Below are 23,339 nucleotides of genomic sequence, written 5' to 3' on the forward strand. Positions count from 1 at the left end.
GTATCACTTACTCTGTATTGCCTAGCAATGTGACAGTGCCTACAGTTACTTGGTATTTGGCTGACAGATTCACCAGTCTATTAAGCCTGAAATCAGCCCCACTTCTACTGGAAAGCAGGAAGAAGTCTCCATGGCTTCGGCTTTTCTCATAGTAATTTGTTCCCATGAATTTTACTTAATCAAATAAAATATATCCAGACCTCTTATTTTCTGCTAAGGGCTAGACTATCTTTTTTTTTTTTTTATTATGGGATTTTTAAAGTCAAGTGTTTATATGCTCATATTAGACAGAGACTTTAAAAGTTACACAGGACATTTATATAGATGGGAAATGCTTTCTTCTTCATTGTAGTCTTAAGGGCTTTACATAGCAATATAATGAAAATGAATGACAAAATTACTGTTTGCCATCAGAGGCCTTTGGGATAATTCCTGGGGAGAATGTTTTAAAAAAGATAACTGTTTCCATTTTGAATTCTGGATAAAAATTCTTATAAGTTTGAATATATGTATGATTGAAATTCTAGTCAACATTTGCATTCCCACTGGCTTGATAATGACTTCAGCGACTCTGACCTCGTACACTAATTCAGCATATCCATGAGAATACAGCTCACAATTTGGATGTGAAGCATTAAGGAGGCTAAATAATTTTAAGTGTCTTGGCATATAAAAACATCTTTGGTTATAAACTCCCTGTTTAGATTATGTTGCTGATCTATCAATAGAAAAATTATTGGGCAGGCTGAGTTTTAAACTCTTTAGTCCAAATGCTTTTAATTGTAGGAACATTTAGTCATGAAGCAAAATAAAAGAATTAAATAGTGACACTGTGGGAATTGTTTGATGAGGTAACTAATTAGAACACTTGCCAATACTAAATATTGTTATAACTATCAAGGGAAATTAGCCATTATATACAGTTATACACAGCTGAATAAATCTTGTAAAGTCTTTCTATTTGGGAGATATTTTTTTAAAAGACTCTTATTATCCAGTTGTAATACCCCTGAAAGTTACTCATGTTATCTAAAGACCAGATTCTCTATGCCTTTGTATTGTGTAGCCATCTATACCAGTATGAAGTCTGTAAAATTATATTAATTTTGAATGCAAAGGTGAAGAGCAACTGAACAATATGTAAGGGATCTAACCCTAGGGACAAATAATTCTTGTATCATATTTGTAATACGTTTTATGAAGCATTACTTCACAGAAGAAAAAAAGAATAACTTTCAGTTAAAATTTAATTTTAAATCACTTGAAGAACTGACATTTTATACTAATTGTTTAGTTCACTGTGAACTTGGACAGCTTCTGTTGCTGTCGTGAAACATGAAGCTGGCTCATTGGTAGCAAAGAAAAATGCTGACCCTTTAACTCCAGAGGAATCACATGCATCTGAAGATAATGCCTTATATTCTCTATCACAGCATTTCAGAGTCTTCAAGGAGAAAGATAAATAGAAGCACAAACACCTCATAGTAGCAGACATTTTTGAGAGTGACTGTAATCATGCCTTAGAGTTTGCAACAAGTGTGTTTAAAGATAGCTTATATTTTACCCAACTGTCATTGCCTAAAAATAGACATCTAGATTGTAATCCAGGTTCTTTCTACATCAAGTGGAGAAAGATAAGGAACTCGAGAGCATAATTTACTCACCTTACTTTAAGATTAATGTAAGTCTCAGAGCTGAGTTGTTTCTTATGCTAAACATAAGCTGTAATGTAAAAGCAATCATTAAAGGAAGAAAATGACCACAAACATGCCTTACCTTTGAAGTAATGGTATTCTAGACCAAATATCAATTTTGTGACTCCTTATTATATATTTCACTATTCACTGTAACAGGATAAAGTGAGGAGAGGAACTATGCAGACTGGTTGCAGAACACCAGGCTGGTGGGGAGCAGGTAGCAGAGAGCACTTGATGGCCCCATTCTATAAGAATGTACAATCTTAACAAGATATGATTTCAATTGCCTCAAAAAAAAAAGAAAAAATAATATTTTTAAGTAATTTGTCCAAATAGCAATAGAAAAAAACTATAATCCACTTTATTTTCTTGAAATTAAATATTTATTTTTTTTTTATTTTTTTTTTTAGAAATACCTGTGATGTTTGTCTTTTTGTACAGAACCAAGCCTTATTGGCTTGGATGTATCATTTTCTTAGATCTCAACTCTTCATGGTCTTATTGACAACTACCACCATATCTTTTAACAGAGGGAAGATGAGCCAGAATGGACAAGAACCTGTAAAGCAGTCGGGAGTAGGATTAACCGATGCAGAAGGTAAAAAGAAATACAAACAACACTACAGTGGTATCCCATGTTCATAGAACTGATATGTTTATTTCTCTTGTTGTGCTATGAAAGGTTAGCCTATGCTCTCTTTGTATTGTAGATTAAGATCCTGACTTTCATTTACTCTAAGGGCCCTTTACACATAGCACCAATGTAATGAGTCTTCAGTTTAAAGGAGAACAGTGTCTTACCTGTTTATTTAAAGTAATTAAATAGTTAGATTGCAATGAATAATATCTGCCTTTCAATGTTCATTGCTTTTCATAGTATTTGAATAAAAAATATGAAGTATGGAGCTGACTCAATACTCATTAAATTAGAAGAAAATATCCAATGGCTGTCAGGCTCTATTTTTATAACATTTCAGAATATTTACTTCATAAAGCAATTTTTAATTTTGGTGTCTACATAAAACATTAAGTTTAAATAAAAATATTAGCTGAACATCAGGTTCGACGGCTGCACTTAGACTATAGTGAAATTCTTATCTGATGAGGAAATCCTGAGTGAATTTTTTCAGTATGAATGTGATGCTGCCAAAGAAGGAGACATTGTAATATTGGAGCTGGAAAGAGCCTGACAGAACGGCTTTCAAAGTTTCATGAGCAATGTGATTATCTCTTTCATGTGTAACAATGGAGAACTGCATGAAAATTGAGAGTGTTTTGTATTGAAGGATATGTTAGGAAAATTCCATTTCCCTTTGCATATAAGGTATATTTTTTCATGTGTATGTTTCTGTTGACCTCAAATATAAAACTTAATTATCATTACCTCCATTTTATTATTAAAATAGTACTTTCATCAACTAAATGCATTTCAATGCAGCTTTGAGGTATTAATTCATAAATTGAATTTCATATATACAATTGAAGTTAACTTCATGTTAAGTTCAGTCTTAAAAAAAAATCAACATTTTTCAGGTTTCTGCAATCTGTATACATGGGGAAATAATTGCTGTTGCTATATTTGAGGTAAAAGCAGTCTAATGTTCCACAGATTTGATGAAATCAAATTAGAATTTGAAGGTAGAACTCTAAAACTCTTTTCCACATCAAGAATCCTTAACTGTGTATATGCATTCTACTAAATCTTTCAGTACATAGTACTCATCATACAAAAATCCAAATTCAGCTGCTTATCAAACTTCAATTTGTTCAATGGTATTTTTAAGTATTTGAAAAACAAACCATTTTTTAAAAGAGAAATGGTGAGATGAAAATGGGAAATCAGGAATTTTCCATTTTTACTTTGTCATGATGTCTTTTATACAGAATTATATTTGTAAACAAATACTTTTCATCATTTTGTTCATCATAAATTGCCCCTTAGGTAAGGTCTTGGATCATAAATTTCAGAACCTACAAATACAAAATGTTTTAATTTAGTGTTTGTGTCATTCAAAAAAGAAACCAAAAACAAACAAAAACCCCAAACAAACCCAACCAAAGAAAATACCTTTTGAAACATTTGAGAAGATGTGTATATAGCATTTCAAAATCTGCAAATAACTCAAGAGCTGCAATTCCCTAATTTTCACTTATGGTACAATTCACCATACAAACTTGAGAACTCTGAGTTACAACTCTGTCTGATTAAATAAATGGTTCTTACTAAGTGTTGTTTCTCCCCATTGAGAGAAGCTGGGGCAGCCTGCCTAGTTTTTAGTGTCTGATTTCTAGCTGCCTAAGATGGGACAGATCAATCTCAAATGATAAATTAAACTAAAAGCTGGAAAACAATTCAAGAGCATTGCAGTTTCAGCATGTAAATATAATTATCTTGTGAGGAAGTAGTTCAGAATTTAGAGGAACTCAAGATTAACTGGGAATTACTTCAGTATTAAAGAATTATTGTGGTATTCTTTTCATAGATGAACAAAACTGAATGAAAATCTTAAAGTCTTAATGATCAAATGATATCTTTTCTGTAGTTCAGTTATCTGTGTTGTGGACCAGATGAGCTCTGCAATTAACTGGAAGCAAATATTCATTCCCATTTTTCATTAATTTGTAGAGAGCTCCCATAGTTGACATTTGTATTCGCATTTGCAAATAAGGATTTAGTGTTGTACTCAAAACCTTTTAATACTAGTACTATTTTTACATTTTCAAATATTCTTAATGGATAACTTCTGTGAAAAGTAGCCTGTGGATTGCTCTCTTTAAAACTGTGCAGAATAAATTCAATTGCTTAAACATGCGGATCTACTGCTACTTGAAGTGTTTTAGTCATCCAAGTCATTCACACAGGCCTGGCAAGTATGGCAGGGGACTTAGAGGAGCAAGATCTTTAAGACCAGTAGCTGGAGGCAAAGCAAGGTAGGACTCTCAAATGGCAATCAAAACCGGTTTCTAGGCAGCTGAATCGAAACTGTAGCAACAGGGTTCAGATTCAGCTCACGGGGTATGACACCAAAATTCAGGCATGTACATAAGTGGAATCACCAGGGAAAAATATGCTCCTTTTGTAATTGTTTACCCACTTGAGAAATGTGCTCATGTTTTGTTGGGAATACTTTTTGTGCTATTAAGATGTATCAGTTAAGTTATAAGTAAATCTTGGAAAACAGTACTATTTACTTTGCTGACACAACCAAATGGTCAATATAAATAACTGTGAGTATTGCTACGATAATCTTTGTTTCTCTGAACATATCATCTTGTCATATTCTGTATTTTCGTACTACTTAATAATATAAAATACTGCAGAGTTTTGTTCTTGGACACTGTGTTACAGTTATTTTTATGATATGCATTGTTGCATGCTATCTTACACTGGACAATCTGCCCTGAGCAGATGAAATACATCATCTTCTTAAACTTCAGTAAATTTTATTATACATTTTGTGATCTTCATTGAGTTATGCAAACCAATTTCTCTATTAATTTCAGAAAGTGCAATATCTTTTGTTTAAAGATTTCTTATGACATGCTATGGAATATTACAGACATTACAGACAAAAAACCCTATTGCATTCCATGTAAGGATTGAAACTAACAATTAAAAGCACATGATTAATAACTTGATTCAGTTGTAGATCATGATTGGTCTATCTGCCCTATGAAACTGCTCAGTCAATAGATCCAGATGGTATTTCCACCTACCAACTACTTATCCAATTAAGAAATATATGGGGAAAATTATTTTCATATATTTCAAAAGTGTGAATTTACTAGGTAAGCCCAAGCTGCCATTATTTCTAGTAGAAGATAGATATATAAATAGCATTTTTATGGAAATAGCTTACTATAAGGAAATTTTGGATCTTCTAATTTTGAAGATGCTATACACATGCAAAATATCATTCCTCTAGGATCACAGATATTGAGATTCATCTCAAACAAAGACTCTTTTAGGAAAGATGAACATATCTGTAAGCATGGCCTGGCTTCACTCCTTCAGTATTTTTTGGAATGAATGAGTACTCACAGTGCTTGTCATCTTCTGTGCTTGGCATCATTGTTGTTAGGATTTTCAATCAGAAAATTATAAACTTTGTATGGAAACAGAGTGGCTCCCCACCCACATCTTCCAAGAGAGTTGGGTTTTTACTTTAAAAAAAAAAATTCCCATCCAGTCTGTGTCCTGAATACCAAAAACTTCTCTACATAGTTCTGCCATGACTCAGAGGCTCACTTTCTGACATTTCCAGTGGTCCTTTGAGCATCATCCTTTGAGTGTAGTAAAATGAAGTCCTGCAAGTAAGAAATTCTCTCTCTGTATAAATGACTGAACCTGGACAGAAGATTGCAGAATATTCCAATAAGGCCTCTGTAGAGGTATTTCCAGAACCGAGCAGAAGGAATAGATTTGTACTATTTCAAAGTCTGATGATGCACACATACTTACGGAAATTCTGCAAGATGATATACTAGTGATATGCACTCTTCGTTTACATAATCTTTAATGAACTTCCAGGGTTTTCCTTTTTTGCATGCTATGTAGTTGCCTGAGCTACAGATTTTTAAAAAAAAGAAACAAATTCTGTGATAACATCATGCTTTAACAGGCAAGTTTTACAATACTGTGATTTTTGTTTCATTTATTCTCAATAATCTAAGCTAAGAAACACCCTTATTTTTTTTCTTAATTTCTGAGCTTTGTGGTTCATCAACCTGGATTATAAACTAACAAATTCAATTTTAACAGTTTCATCACTTAAGTTTATATTTCATTACTTAAGACAGTCTAATCTTTATTTATGAGAAAAATGGTTGAAATACCACACAAACCTTAAAACAGGTTAGGAGGTCATTCTAATAACATTTTGGAGGAAAGGTGCATGACCTCTGTAAGTAAATGACTGGCAATCATTTGACTTTTAAATTTTCCTTTTTAGCTTTCTGAATAGTCCTGGTGAAATTTTCATCCATCATGTCTGCACGGAATAGACCCTGGAGTAAATTATCTTGCAAACTGTATAACACTTTCTCTTGAAGGGATACCCAGGAGTAATAATGTGGATTAGCACTCTCAAATAAAATAAGGCATGAAAGAAACTGACAGCACAGGCACAACTAAGCATTTCCACATTCTTTGAAGTAATTAAAACTCAGGGAAAAAAAATTCATTCTCCTTTTACTTGCTGTTTAGTTAAGCTAGAGTAACTCTGTTTAAGCCAAAGGACTCACTGTGGTATGACTGAGAACAGACTAAGGGCTTGAGATGTTGCTTAGATCAACTTGCTGCACCTCCACACTTTAAAAATTTAGCATTTTGATTTTTTTAACTCCAATGGTTGAAATATCATAACTATAATATTAGTCCTTATGAGGATGTTCAGAAAGAAATGGTCTTAATTTTGGACCTTCAATGAGAAAGTTATAAGTAAGAGGAGAAAAAAGACAGATGAAGGAAATTATTAAGGGCTAATCATAATACACTTACTGAGATTTGCAAATGCTTTTGCCTATGCACAAATCTGTACTTTGATGTCTTGCATGGCCAGGCTGAAAATACGAGTTCTACTGCAGATGAGAAACTTTACTTGCAGTTATCTGTATCATTTCACAAAAAAAGAGGACTATGAGATCAGATTAAAACATGATGCTTAATATTCATGAAGGAGGTTATGATTAGAATTGAACTTCTTGCTGGATTAAAATTAAGGTGAATTTTATTGCCCTTGCACAAGCAATGGTGACTTTGAATGAAAACACTGAGACTGGGAACAATGTAGGACAGAGATCACATTAACTATTAAATTTATGTAACTTTGGGATCATCTGAGACTTTCCTTCTTTCATAAGCAAGTCTAATTTATATTTTTGCATCTATTAGAAGGTAACTTCTGTGAAACATAACCTCATCTTAGGTCATTTAATATGAATAACAGAAAGACATATTTAGCCATTTTTCCCTCACAAGCATTTTTCTCTTTAACTGCTCTTAAACATAAAAAAAAAAAAAAAAAAAATTAGAAAGGAAGCAAGAATTACATTTATAGACACTTTCCCCACAAAGGTGCATAAGGGAAACCAGATGTTCAAACACCCAGTCACTTGTTTTAAATGTTTGAAATAAGTCCTTTGATATTTAATAGAGAAGCACCATAATTTAGGAATGAAAATGCAAAAAATGGGATAAAGAGACTCTGAGACGGATGTTCTGGGTTTGGACAAGAGGGATTTCCGTAATTCATGGAGAGCAGATTTTCTGGTGGTTTGATGCCAAAATTATTGGAGTTCCTATTTTGAGGAAGTCCTGAGAGGCTCATGCTGGAGGATCTCTGTCTCAGAATGAGAGAAGCAAAGGTGCCCTCTGCCACCTCAGCAGCCCTGGGATACCAGGGGACTACAGGACAGAAGTCAGCTTTGCTGTAAGATAGATGAACACCAGTTATTGTCCTGAGAGCAGCCAGTTACAGGCAGCAAGTGGTTTCTGGTGTGCCTCCAGAGACTGGCAGCATTCCATTTTGGGACTACATCCTCACTCTCTGTGGGGACTGGTATACCACCACTATAGACCAGTGTTAAAAAGTATATCAGCATCTAGTTTATGTGATACAATTTGCCCCTGCAGATATCTAAGTCTCCTCACAGACTATATGATGAGTCTAAGTACTCTAGGTATTATAAATAAATCCTTAACTTCCTTTGGTGTGAAGGAAATTCTCCACTAAACTCTAACAATTTATTTCTAATTATTAAACCAATTGCCTTGATTGCTTTTCTCTGTCAGTAATCAGAAAAATTTTAGTAGATATTACTTCTTCCAGAAGGCTCAACTACAGAATAGAAAAAAACACAACCTGCAAAATGAGTAAACTGGGAGGGAGTTTAGACAGAGCTCATTTTTCTTACCAATACTCAAAGATGGGTGATGAGTTAATTGAGAGCAGCCCTGCAGGGGACTTGGGGATATCAGTGGATGGGAAATTAGACAGGAGCCAGCCACGTGCACTCACAGCCCAGAAGGCCAGCTGTGTCCCGGGCTGCATCACAAGAAACATGACCAGCAGGTCGAGGGAGGTGGAAGAAATGTTTTATGATGAGGGTGGTAAGACACTGGCACAGGTTTCCCAGAGAGGTTGTGGATGCCCCATCCCTGGAAGTGTCCAAGGCCAGGTTGGATGGGGCTTTGAGCAACCTGATCTGGTGGAAGGTGTCCCTGCCCATGGCAGGGGGGGTTGGACTAGATGATCTTTAAAGGTCTCTTTCAGCCCAAATCATTGTATGATTCTGTGATTTGAAAGAGGTGACAATGATTACTGAAGGGTTCAACACATAAACTGCAAATACTCCTGTACGGTGTCAGTGGTATTCTGGGAACAGTTGCCAATTCAGGCAAAGGTATTTTGCAGTTATAGAAGTAGAAACACTTTTATCCTTTGACAGTGGTTTCTTCTGTGCCGTTGACTAGGAGCTTCAGGCATGCATGTCTCACTCGCTTCGTCCAGTGTTTTGTCTTAAACAGATACAGTTAGTGACTCTGTGTCAGGAAAATCTCACTTTCTTTTCAGTTTCTTACCTTTGTATTGAGCTTCAATTACTGAAGCAACATCAGCATGTCACATGTGTAGTATTGGGCAGTAAGTGTCTGAGAACTGTTATTGCCAAGCAAAATTGAAAGAATCATTATGTATTATACAACTGCTCACTTTCGTGTTTATGTCAGCAAGTGACTGAATAGACAGAATTGTGAATCCACATGCCCAAGGTTACTAGCAAGAGTAGTAACTCCAATTAACCTACAAATCATATGCTAACATGTCTTTATTTTTCTTAAATTTTGTTAAACTGAACTTTATCTTTTGGAGAGAAAATTCCTATCTCCTACAACATAATCTCAACTCATAACACACTAGCAGTATATAGACCAGCATTAAATGACCAATTCAAAACCAGCCACTTTCACAATAGCAGAGAATTTATGTTATTTTGGAATAGTTCCATGTTTCTGTGAAAAGGCTCAATTCAATTCTTTTCAAGGTCTTTTTAGACTGGTATATCTAAACCACCAGGAGCACCATCTATTTTGTTCTTGGACACATGTCAAATACTATCTTTGCTGTTTTCTGCCTTCCCAATAACTCAAATACCTCAGGAGTATTGAACCTTTAATCCTGACATATACTAAAACATAAGAGAACCTGAAAAGAACAGTCTGGACTTTCAAATATTTTTCTTGAATCAATAGGATCTTGTACTGACTAAGTATGAGACTGTTGAGTTGATTGCAATGGATATTGATCCATGAATTTAAAGAGAAATCCAGCCAATCTGAAATGTTTCCAGCACTGACTTGAACAGTGGTTGAATTGCATTCTTTGGTTTTGAGTTCATGTCCAGTAGTACATAGCAAAAGAAATTGCTGCACACAATCAGTGTCTTTCCTAAAGAATAATATAGGCCTGGTGATGTCTTTTTTAAAGCCCATTTTTAGCAGCTGTAATACCTGCTTTTATACTCTTATTGCCATTCTAATTTACATGTAGATGAGGTCAGTTTGTGAAATAAGATATTACTGAGTAAAATATGATCCTTGCCCAGAAAGAGATATAATTGAAAGAATAAGGTATTGCCAGACTTCTCTACTATCTCTATAAACAAAAACACTACAATTCAACCTGGCATTGTTTAAACTGTCTTTAATATAAAATCACAACCTTCCTTTCTGCCATCAGGTTCTGCCAAAGGTCTACCATCTAGTACTCTTGACAGCATAAGACTAATCAATGCCAACAAAATTTAAAGCAGAAAACACCAGCAAGGATGATTTCTCACATGAGGACTTGCTTCAGTACAGAGGAAAAAAAGGGACACAAGGGAATAGAAAATAAGTAATGAAAGCACTTGCAGCTAGCCTGTCACATGCTGATCCCCTCATACCGCACCTCCTTTATTTTTGGAAATGCAAATTTTAATTTAAAAAATTGAAAAGATCAGATGCTCTTTCTGTCACAAGGGATCCTTCAGCAATGAACCAGCCTTATGCACTGACAGTAGTCATCCTCTCTCACTTCTTTTGACGCTATCTATAATATTTTATACATACTCCCTCAAGCTAGGAATAGTCATACTACTAGTATCTAAATACCAAACTAATTTGAGGAAGTGATTCAAGATAAACAACAGCAATATTGTAAACCTAAGAATTATCAGCTTCATCTCTAAACTCTGGGAAACATTTCTTTTATCTATCCCTGATTGGCCCCGTACTCCAATTTGCCCACCTGGATCTCCAGTAATAATTGGAGCAATTAGCTCTGCCTTCCTGAGGTATTTGCCAGTATAATCCAGCTGGTTTTCCTAAAAAGAAGCAGAAAGAATTTAAATAAGAATAAAGACTGCAGCCAGAGACAGAAACATAGTGGAAAAAAGATAGTCTTCTATATTCCTGTATCCACATCACAAAAACCATTGCATTACATAGTTACAAATCATCCTGTTCCTGAACTGTTATTATAAAGTGTCATTAAAAGACAAGTAAACAATCCAGTAAATAACCACTGACTGTGATTAACTAGCTTATGCCACTCTTGCATGAACTGGGACTGAATGGCTATTAGCCATTAAATCATGTGGCAACAAAATTATAAAAAACTTGATCTTTATTTTAAGCTTTCATTAAAAAATGTCTGCCTTTCCCATGAAATCTGTAGAAAATTAACAAATATTAAGAAGACAAACAAGGAAAAAGAAAAACAGGAAAACCTGAAAGCACATGTTTCATCTTTAAACCAAAATATCACCCTTTGATATGATGCTTCAATAATCACGTGGAAAGATAATTTGCTTGCGTAATGTTTTTAATCAATTTTATTGGACTAGCTCTTAAATGCATTTCCACCAACATAAAGCTGCTTGGGACTTTCAGGAGGTTTCTTCTGGTGACTTCTTGGAGGTGTAATGGGGTCAGGGCGTTTGGACTGGGAATCGGAGTGCTAGCAATTCCATCAAAAATCCGACAAAGCTACATGGTTTCATTTTGGGGGAAAAATGAAAGAAGAAAGTTTTGGTAGAATTCTGTAATCTATGTCTTTAAAAAGATATGGTTATAAAGGAAATCTCGTTTAATACCAGCTGGCACATCTAGTACAAATACCAGTTAATAATGAAGACCTTCAACACCGGAAAGCAAACAGCGGGATCCCCCCACCAAAAATAGAGTAAAGAAGAAGATGCTGGAATGTATGTTTACTGAACCTGAGCCTTGTCTGGTGTAAGTCGGAAGAAGGGCTGCTTCACCTAGTGAGTAATTTAAACCAACTTTGAAATAGAGTCACTTTTCATGATCAGTGTTCATTTAGAATCTGTGAAAGTCAAGTTGAAGCATTAATATGATAGAAGGTGAACTGCTAAATCCTAAATAAATTCCTCTCTGTGATGAAAATGAAACAAGGAGATACTGAGTAGAATCACAGAATCATAGAATGGTTTGGGTTGGAAGGGACCTTAAAGATCACCTAGTTCCAACCCCCCTGCCATGGGCAGGGACACCTTCCACCAGACCAGGTTGCTCAAAGCCCCATCCAACCCGGCCTTGAACACTGCCAGGGATGGAGCATCTAGAACTTCTCTGAGCAACCTGTGCCAGTGTACCACCATCCTCATCATAAAACATTTCTTCCTTATGTCTGAACTAAACCTACGCTCTTTCAGTTTAAAACCATTGCCCCTTGTCCTGTCACTACAGGCCTTGGTAAAAAAGTCTCTCTCCATCTTTCTAATAAGCCCCCTTTAATTACCGAAAGGCTGCGATAAGGTGTCCCCACAGCCTTCTCTTTTCCAGGCTGAACAACCCCAACTCTCTCAGCCTGTCCTCACAAGAGAGGTGCTCCAGCCCTCTGATCATTTTTGTGGCCTCCTCTGGACCCGCTCCAACAGGTCTGTGTCTTTCTTGTACTGGGGACCCCAGAGCTGAATGTAGTACTGCAGGGGGGGTCTCACCAGAGTGGAGTAGAGGGGCAGAATCCCCTCCCTCAACCTGCTGGTCACGTTTCTTGTAATGCAGCCCAGGATACAGTTGGCCTTCGGGGCTGCAAGTGCACACTGCTGGGTTGTCTTGAGCTTCTCATCAACCAACAGCCCCATGCCCTTCTCTGCAGGGCTGCTCTCAATCCATTCTCTGCCCAGCCTATATTGATATTGGGGATTGCCCTGACCCATGTGCAGGACCTTGCACTTGGCCTTCTTGAACTTCATGAGGTTCTCACGGGCCCACCTCTCAAGCCTGTCCAGGTCCCTCCGGATGGCATCCCTTCCCTCCAGTGTGTCATCCTCACCACACAGCTTGGTGTCATCAGCAAACTGGCTGAGCACGCACTCAATCCCACTGTCCACGTTGCCGACAAAGATGTTAAACAGCGCCGGTCCCAATACCGACCCCTGAGGAATGCCACTCCTAGGGTTTTTCAATGTCATCTTCCTGGATAATTCAGGTGATCTCCTCCATTTAGCAGTGTCATTAGGACCGTGAATTTCGTGCATACTCCAGGACAAAAAAAGTAAGTAAAATAGATCTGTTTTAAGGCCAATAATGTTCAGTGCTCAAATATGTATAAGCTATTATGTAGCAGGAATGGGGTTGAGGGGAGTTCAAGAGGTCATCTCATTGCTTCAAAACACAATATTGTTCCTAAAAGGCTTTTGCTAACTTGCACCAAAAAATTCTTAGTGGTGATAGAGGCTTTACAGCTTCATTAGTCTGTTCTAGTGCTTTATTATCCTTGACACTAAATTTTTTTCCCTAAATTCTAGCCTCATCTTGCTTGCTGAAATTAATACTCAAGGAGAGAAATAAGAATCCAAAATCCAAGCTCTTCCCCTCACAAACATAGTATATTTTATCAAGCACTTCCTATAAATAGATTTTTCTAAGCTTGCCAGAAATGATAACACAGCTGTTCCTACTGAACAGTTCTGTATTAGAGCTTCACTTTTGTTGTGTTTATTTGAAATGTCAGGAAAAAAAAGGATGTCATAACCTGTTCCTATACTTAACAGTCCTTTGTAGTTCCTAAATGTTTATAAGTCATGTAAAAGGAGATGCTATTGTATTATATGTGTGTGGCTTAGAAGATATTATTTATTCTTTATTTCTTTTGTTAGATAATTTATAACTTGCTTAGAAATTAAACTATTATGCTGGGGATTCAGAAAGGAGGTTTTTATTTAACCTCACATGGTCTTGTAGTATAAACCCTTTCTTTAGACTGATGTTCAAACAGTTATCTTGGAATGCTGTTTAAATGCAGATGAATCTAGAGCATTTCCAGGTGGAATCACATGGCAAGTTAAAATTAAACTTCAGCTGTTATTTATGTTAGCATGTGAGACTGCTTAGAATTATTGGACTGTAAGCTGTGTTTCAAGACAGAAGGTTTTGAAAATCAGTGCCTTAGAAAGAATACAAATCTTTCCTATGATGAAATTGCCTAGATGTGTCTGATTCTCATGGTGGAGAGTCTGCTTTCATAGCTATAATTAGAATCTTGTCCTTTGTCCCCAGTTTATTTTCAGATTAATATGTTTTTCATAATGCTCCATGTTCATTGTTTCGTCCTATGATAGTACTCTTACAGGCTTGCAGCTTTAATGAAATGTGCAACAGTGTGTGAATAATGTTTTGTCTGTTAAGGAAAAGCTTCAGAGTGTGTATTTCTCTTAAAGAATTCCTAACAGTTTGTCCTGTGTAGGCATTCGTAATTACTTTAGGCTGTTATATGTTGCTCTTCCCTTTTGCGTATTATTTATTCTGATACTATGCTATGATGAGGAGGGAATCAAATGGATAAAAGACTAGGCAAATATAGTGGCAGAAAGTGATGTACTGTGTGTGTAGAGTAGGATGCAGTTTATGTATCTTTATCTACAACGGGATTCAGGGGCTTTAAATATAGGTGTATCCTGCTGTTTTAAATACCCTAAAGTATTTTTCTGCTTCAGTCCAGAAATTCATGGCTATCCCACAGGTTCTTCATCACATCTGCCTTTCCTAACCAGATACTTCAGTTCCACTAGCACATCTTAAATGACCCCACATCCATGTGTACATAGGCATAAACCTGATTTACTCCTACAGCCAAGACAGTATTCAGTATTCCCTTCAGTGTCAGCTACTTGCAGTGCCAGTCCTTTTCCACCATATGCTAAGAACCGAAAGATTATAAAGAAAATTTACAACAGATATTTTAGCTTGCATATCTAAAGTTTAGGTGGCTGATACCAGATGAGATTAGTTCTACCAAATGGTCCCCGGATTTACATGTGTGTTAATGCCATCCATTGCACAGATCTTTCTTTTCTGAAACACCCTTTGGCATGCTTCCTTTTGTTATACTTTCTTTTTCAAGCTTTCTTTAGACTTTTTTGTCTGCCACATTGGCTTTGCACTCTGACTGATTGTGATGTGGTAAGAACATGACGTGACTGGATTTGCATGCCTCGGAAAAATGCACAAAGCTTCTGGAGATCAGCTGGGTCAAACATCTGATACATACATCTGCCTTCATGTTTCACACTGCTGTACTACCTAGAAGTTCACATATTTTCCAGAAGTCTGGTAACATACTGCCTATGATAATTAGTCAGTTTGTGTGATTTACTAGAAAAAGCCCCATATGTAACTTGCATCAATGCTTGCTGAGTATGCCGTGGATTCTTACTGCTTCCTCCTGCTGCTCATGTAATATCTATAGCATTTATTCACCAGTCTCCTGATGGCCTTGGCTGTGCCTAGCTGAGTGTTTAACTTTTTAGAAACATACTCATATTCATGGAATACTCTGTTATATTCTTGAAGGAATTGTATTCTCACAGATCTGAATGCAATTATTTGACTTTTTTTACAAACTATGCCCTTCTGACTAGACAGATCATCTTAAGAGTTCCTTCTTTCTTGGCAAGTAAAGAGGAGAAAAAGGAGGCCTTCCTTCTTGTCTCTGCACATTTCAGAGAGTTACAAACATAGACACCTTAACTCATTGTTTATATGTTGATTTTAAGGCTATTTGGTGTTTTGTTTATGTTTTAAAGCAGTATACAAACTCTGACTTTATACAGACACATTTTTCATACTATTTTCCATATTTGAAAAAGTGAAGCCTACACAATATTCACACTGAGTATCTTCCTTTGTACTCAGTGCTTTCTTTTCAAACACTCCCACAAAGCAAAATTACCTAAATTCCTGTAAAATTATATTCCAGCTTATTATAATTCAGAAACTATACAGTGTAACAGAAGGTTTTCAAGTCCATGGTAAATTTGTACATGAAAGCTGGCATTTCCAAAGAAAGGAATCTGAGCATTGTTAGAAAGAAAGTGAAAGAACATTAACAAAAGAATTTTTTTTTTTTTTTTTCCTGTTGATGAACATTTTGTGCACAAAAAGAGCTTTCACATCCAAAGGGAAACAGAGTTTGGGAAGCAGAGCCTAGGAGCTGCTCTTCACCTTTGCTTATCAACAACACCTTACCTAGGTGTTGTTCCATTGACTACAGGGGCTACTTGAGATTTGCAAAATAATACAAAGAGAATGACACATTGAAGAGTCTCAGCTTGCCTTCAGAAAATGTCTAGAGCATGCTCTTCTGGAATTACATAAAATAGGGATTAATATTATGTTTTTATTGGGGACACTTGCAAGAATCCTACAACATGAGAAATAGGTTTTTACAATTTATCTTCAGTAGTGGAAACAATGTGAAAGCATATTGTTTTCCATCAGAAAACAGAAAAGCACCAATATGAGTGAGATAAGCCAGTCTTCCTAACATATTTTGTCATTCTCTGGGCAAAACCCAGAAACAAATATGTCATTGTACACTGTGCTTTTTTCTTTTTTCCCAGCCTCTTGAAATTGGCTTGTTGAATGTAACTGGTTGTATGCAGGTATAGATTTATCAAGGAGGAAAGGTAAAGAGGCCATAGCCTCCCCATAAATGTCTCATCATTTTGGGTGTGCCTTGTTACATGGTAAAGGAAAGACTGCACTAAAATCAGAGATGCTTCCAAGTATAATATGACAAATCAGTCCCCTCTTTATTGGCAGCATCTACTGCCCTCAGGTTACTTGTTCTGAATCAAATTCCAAAATTAAATATTGCTGTTTTGCTGTTGAACAAAGCTGTGTAATTTGTTTCAAGTAAAATTTTCTGCCACTGGCTAATGATTCTAAATTGAAGACAGCTTGAAAAACAGATATGATAGGAAGTGATGCAAATCCTTGGAGAAAGGATGTACACACACAGAGAAAAACCACAAACACATACTTTCTTCCTTGCCCCTCTCTGGGATCAACTGATTATATGGATGTATATTTAAAGCATTGACCAAAAGAAATAATTATTCTGATTTCTCCTGTAACTTTGAGCAGAAAAATCTTTCTTAGGGATACTATGTCTGTTATGATTAGAAATTAAATAAAAAAAGGTCAGATGGTTTTGGATGCATTTTGTGAGTTTATCTACATGATTATTTTTACCTGAATAATCCCAATTACACAATATCAGATTTTTTTCATAATAGAGGTCAATGTCAGCAAATTTCTCAGAACAGATTTCTTCAAAAGATTACAAGTTTTGATGAAATTTTAAATGAAAAAAAAGTAAAAACTTAGGAAGGGACACATAAAGTTGACATCTTTCTTCCTTAGTTTCTTAATGAACCATTTGTATGAATAACCTGATCCTTATAATGTAGTTTCCCATGACAAAATGAGGGTTCCAATACATTTTCAACTGCCCAAAATGCTTTGAGAATACTGGTTGAGAAGCCTTGTCTAAATACCTTTTCTGATGGTACCAAGTTACCTATGAAGGTTAGTAGAGGAACTTCAAAGTTTCTGTATCATTTTCTCAAGACAAGGGAGTTAGTACCCAAAGACAATGCTTCTATCTGGAAAATTTAGATAATGCACGCTGTCCTTCCATCTGTCTTTCTTAACTATTATCTTTGTAATCTCAAATGAATATTTGAAATGACATTCAACTCATCACAATAACATACTGCTGAGACATGCATCATTTAAGTGTTATTGGCCCCCACCCAAAATTGGATTAGGACGAGAGACTGCTGATGGTCAGTCCCTCTACTATCACCCTGGAAATTTTCATAGAGGTACTGTATACCTTGTGTTCTCCTCTTCCTAGAAGCACGTATCTATTTATCCACCTGTAGACAAATGTAAGTCACAAATCTTCATCCACCTCCATTTCACTTGAGACAGATGACTATTTTACCTTTAGCATCAATTCAGTATGACTCTGAAATCCTCAGCAGACAATCAATCTTGTGTTGTCTCACAAAAACTGTAGTCATTTTACATGTATGGATCAAAATCCATAATTGTCCAGTCTACCTTGCATCAGATATAACCTTTTTGTAGGCAGGCAAAAATATTAAAAGCTAACTTAGTCACAAGATATGGGTAAAAATATAGAGAAAAAAATTCTCCAAACAGAATTACACTGAAAAACAAAAAAAAAATCTCGGGGATCACAGAAAACACCCCACTAAGCAAGCTGAGCATGGCCCTGCTAAGGAATGCAGCAGTGACTGAGACCTACAGTCTAAAAGCAAGTGCTTCCCTGCTTTACATTACTCTGAAAATAGTCTCTCTGACATCATTATGTTCATGCAAGCTGCATCTACCTTATTGTTATGATTCAGAGCAGCAATATAACTTTGAAATAAATTATTCAATTTTACCTTGCTTGACATTGTGTTGATTTGCTGCCTTTTTTTTTTTTTTTTTTTTTGATACATCCAAATCTAGTTCCTTTTGAGGGAAACTAAACTGGAAACACTGTTCCAGGTGAGCACTAAATGTGCTCCTGTCCCTAAATATGTCATAGCCAATGATGGGTCCTTTGGGCAGAAGTGGACCATGTGCAGAAAAGGAACAGTTGTATCACAGACTGGAGTAATTCCAGTTTCAAGTAAAAGCTCTCAACTTTATACAGTATAGATGTAGGTGCCTCAGAACCAATTGCTTTGATCTACTGATTTGTTTCTATTGTGCCAGATTAGTGCTATGTAGACATAGTAACATAATTATGCAAACATCTAAGTATAAGCTTATATCATATGAGAACTCAGTTTCCTATTGATCTTTAAAATTGCTATATATAAAAAAAATAAAAAATTAAAAGATACACACCTCTTTTTCGTACTGTCATCCTGTGATCAGTTAGGTGAGAATACCCCTTTGTGCCTGAGACACACGAAATAAAGGACATAAATGTGTCAGCTGCCATATTCTACAAGAAATAAAAGAAAAAAGAGGTGAACAGTGATGAACATTTCATCTCTTTCTACCACACTGCACTGAGGCAAAGTCTCTAATAAAGAGTCTTCCAGGTCCTTTTGAGGAGGAAATAAATAAAGACACAGAAGAAAGTCCCACAATATTTCCATTTAATCTCTTCCCTAAAATTTTTTCTTGTCCTATATTAATTGAATTGATCTATAAGGTGGTGCTGTCTAGTGGTTTTTATTTATTCATGCCAAAACATATATTTAAAGCTCTTAGTGAAAGAGATATTGTTATGTTGCAATCAGAATTCTGTGATTTTTTCTCCACTCACTGTATGAACCGAATTAAGTAACTTAACTTCTCAATATATGTGTATATTCATTCATAAAATTATATTAAACTCATCCTTTCATAAAGTTTTTGGTATTCAAATTATGTTTATGACAGGAGAGACAGCCTCCAGTGAGTTAATGGGAATTTTGCCATTGGGAGCCAGAATTCCCCATAGTGCCCTTTGAGTTCTGCAATAAATTGTGAAATAAATTATGCAAATGAATATATTTCATTGCATTGTATAGGAAACCTCACTCCACTACAATATAAAGTATAGAATGTGTATACATGGTCATGACATACATAGGTGATATACACAGTCAAATAGATGTAGTGGGCTAGATTAATATTTTGTAACAGTTTAGATCAGGACATCTCCATGAAAGTCATTGAAATTTCTTCCGCCTAAGATTGGCGTGAGAGAAGAGGGATCACACAGTGAGAAACTTCCAAGTGCTGTGAAAAACACCGGAGCAGTATTGGAGAGTGCAGAAAAATTAGGATCAAAGCATTTAGCTGACTGAGCAACTAAAGTGCTGCAAATGATCCCTGAAGGTGGGAAGTCTGTCCTCTGAGCAGCCCTGAGCTCAGACTTTGCAGTTTTTACTTTACCATTTAGCGTAGCAGCACTTTTGTCCTACTCTGCCTATGATCTTTAACTCCCCAGGTTTTCAATGGACTGATTCACTGTACTGTATTTACTTTACACTGTACGGTACTTTATTTCAGAAAGTTGCTTATACAAATATAAGTAATCCTTTGCAGTACAATCTTGTTGGAATTCAGACCACCTGTCTTGTCCTCAGAGAAATATCCAAACCATGTAATTTTTTTTGCCTCCCTAGTTGGTTTCTGTACTAATGGCAGTGTTGCTTGGTTTTTGTTTTGGTTTTGTTGGGGTTTTTTTAAATTGTAGTTAGATTGTAAAATGGAAGGTAAGATTTATGAACAATTTGTAGTGGAAAATTTGTATAATACTACATGACAGGAGCGAAATTGGAGTCAGCACTTTAAAGTCAATTTAGGTAGCTATAACTTCATAGCCTTAAATTCAACTCCAAGAATTTAGTGTTGATTAGTTCAACAAGCTAATACTTTGTGCTGAGTCAAGGTAGGTTTAATATATGTAGATTCCTAGGATTAGGTCAACTTCAACGATATATATATGTAAATTTGTACAAATGCACATGTATGCATAAACATGTGCATGTTTATATACTTATATGAGCACATATATAAATGATTGAATCACACACATATATACACATATATAAGTATACTTATACATATTATGACCTAATAATAGTTCTACATACATGTTCAGAAAAAAAAACTGGGTCCTGAATGAAATGCTCCATCTGTGTCTACAGGATTCTCCATTATTCAAAATATCACTTTTGTTTCTTGAGCTTTTATAACCTGGAAAATAAACGTCACTGTTTGTGACTGCAATGGATAGCAAAAAAGATGAGATGTGTGTTTCATACTGGGTCTCACACAGAAAGGCAGTGAATCCTATTAATCTCATTCAATTTTACAATTGACTTTCATGTGTTCTACTAATTTAATGGTCTTTTTTATTTAAATACATTTACAATAATTTAATGATTAGTGATTTCATTGTCAATTTCTATTGAATCTTAAATAGAGGATAAGGAGAATTCTGGTCTGATGCTTTAGATTTTGCAAACGGGACCTGCTTAAGTAGTCTAGGAATTTCTCTGAATAGTACAGGTTTTATTTCAGTCTGATACTCATTCTATTTCTATGTTAATTTTCTAATTAAATACCTAGAGTTTTGTCTACTATATAAAAAAAATCTAATCAAATATCCTTCTACAGCTGGGACCTCTGAAACAGATAATGCAATGAGAAATTTTACCATGGGACTTAGGGGAGGATCCGCCACTTAAGTAAAACTTTTGCAGTCAGTGGAAACAAATGATCATTCTGAAGGTACAATTCTTCTGACCTATTTTAAAGATCTATTTGCAAATAAGACAAGCCACATTCTAGAAGAGCAATTGCTCTCCTTTTGTGATAAAAGGATCCTTGACATCTAGCTCAGATATAGACATCAGTGTTCAGGCAGATGAATCCTAGCAGCAGGGTCTAACTCCAACAGACGTTAGGTGACAGTCACTGTAAAATGTTATTCTATATGCATCAAGAAGTAACTTTTAAGCACATTTAACTTTATTTGACAAAAATGCTAATTTGATTTGGTCTGCAGTTCTAAAACGGCTGCTGTGCTCAACAGCAAGTGTAATTACCATTTGGAGTGTTAAGTTCCATAATTATCTTGAACTAACAAGAAGCACAAGATGGTGTCAATTTGTTTTTTTGTTCTTTTTTTTTTTTTTTTTCTGGAAAAGGCTCTAATTGGGATGTGAAAAATGGAATAGGGGAGAAATTTTGGGTTAACAGTTTACTCAGATACAACATAACCATCTTGAAATCACAAACATATAACAAGATAACAACGAAGAGGTTTATTTCATTAAAGATGAAAACTGGAGCAGGTCACAAATCTAAATGAAGGACCAATTTTGAGCATCTTCAGATTACAGATACTAATTCTGTTTTCATTGCATTTATATAACTTAATACTTTCAATTCTCCAAATCCAATGCTGCTAACCAGCCTGATTTTTTTTTTATTTTTTTTTTTTTCCACAAGGCAACAGGAATACTGCCAGGACTAGTGATCAAATTAGCAATAAGATAAGTTTCCCTTTTGCTTCTGCTTGAGGAAAACCCCACACTAATCCTCTCTTTTCTCCACCTTTCAAGTCTCCCTGGGAAGAGTGAAAAAAACCCCAACACTGTAGAGATGGTATAGACAGCCTGCAGAATTCTTCTATAGGTTCAGTGATTGTCACAAATCTCATTAGAAAGAAGAGAACTAGGAACACTCATGATTGACTATACCTGGAGTTACTGATTGCCTCTTAATTGGTTTTGTCTCTCAGGGGACTTGGTGCCTTGTATATACTGAAAGAATTTCACCCTCAAAACAGATTAGCAGATATCAGTCTCCCTTGTTGACCTGAGGCAAGCCTGGCAAGAAGCTCTGAGTTGCCTAAAGACACGATACATGCTTTTCTCTCAATTCTGTAACTCTGTGGAGACAGTGGCTCTGTCCCTGTTTACCTCACTGTAGTGCACCGCAAAAAGAACACAAAGAGTCATAATCTCAGTTATAATCTTGGAGTGGAAAAAGCAACAGGAAACACAAGTAAATCAAATTAAAAGACAACATTTATAATTAGAAACTTCCTCTTTTTTACACAAGATCGCTAATATTTGTCATAACTGGGTAATGGGTTATATAACATGATAATAATATCTGTCTCAGATTTAAGCTACGGTCTTGTATAATTTTAAAATTAGGCCTGAGGACAGGCATGGAAATATCTTCAACAGTTCAGACAAGTTCACTGTCTCATACTTCAGTGATTTCGTCTGGGTTCAAAACTCATCGCTATTTAGACATTTAGTTAAGTGTTTGTTAATGGAAGGAAGACAAGAATCCCGGCAGGGTTGCCTTCACCAGCTGGGAAGGTGGAAGATAAAGGACTCTGGGAGCCATTAGAGGAACAAAGATGAAACTGGGAAGAAGAAGGGACAAAGCTGATGTGGGAACTAGTCAGAGCGTATAAAATAATCTTCATAATCTATCTACACCATGGGCCTGTTTGGCAGCACAAACCTTAAAAGCTTTGGGATTGAGCAGCCCACAAGGAAACTGGGTGTATGTCTGTCAAAAGAAGAGTGAGGAAAAGCCTAAATTTTATTGTTTAGACTTTCCTAGGGAATGGTACAAGGAATCAAAGTATCCTTGAACTTTGAGCAACTCCCAGTGGACTGTTACACATCGGCTCACAGCCTGTGCCACCATCACACCTCTTGTACGTAGCTGACAAAAATGATCTGGGCTGTCATTTCAGCATAACAGTTGGGCCAAAGAGGCAGAAACGAACCTGCTCACTTCTG

General features: G+C 35.9%; 1 protein-coding gene across 1 annotated transcript in view; it reads left to right on the plus strand.

The window, feature by feature from the left end:
- Positions 1-23,339, plus strand: part of PCLO (piccolo presynaptic cytomatrix protein) — a 364,101-nt gene that overhangs the window by 316,512 nt on the left and 24,250 nt on the right. Inside the window, exon 22 of the mRNA XM_075026698.1 lies at positions 2,228-2,295. Within this exon, the coding sequence (XP_074882799.1) occupies positions 2,228-2,295 (68 nt within the window). The remainder of the gene's footprint in view (positions 1-2,227; positions 2,296-23,339) is intronic.

The sequence above is a fragment of the Buteo buteo genome, chromosome 4 (assembly GCF_964188355.1).
Source record: "Buteo buteo chromosome 4, bButBut1.hap1.1, whole genome shotgun sequence".
Classification (NCBI taxonomy): Eukaryota; Metazoa; Chordata; class Aves; order Accipitriformes; family Accipitridae; genus Buteo; species Buteo buteo.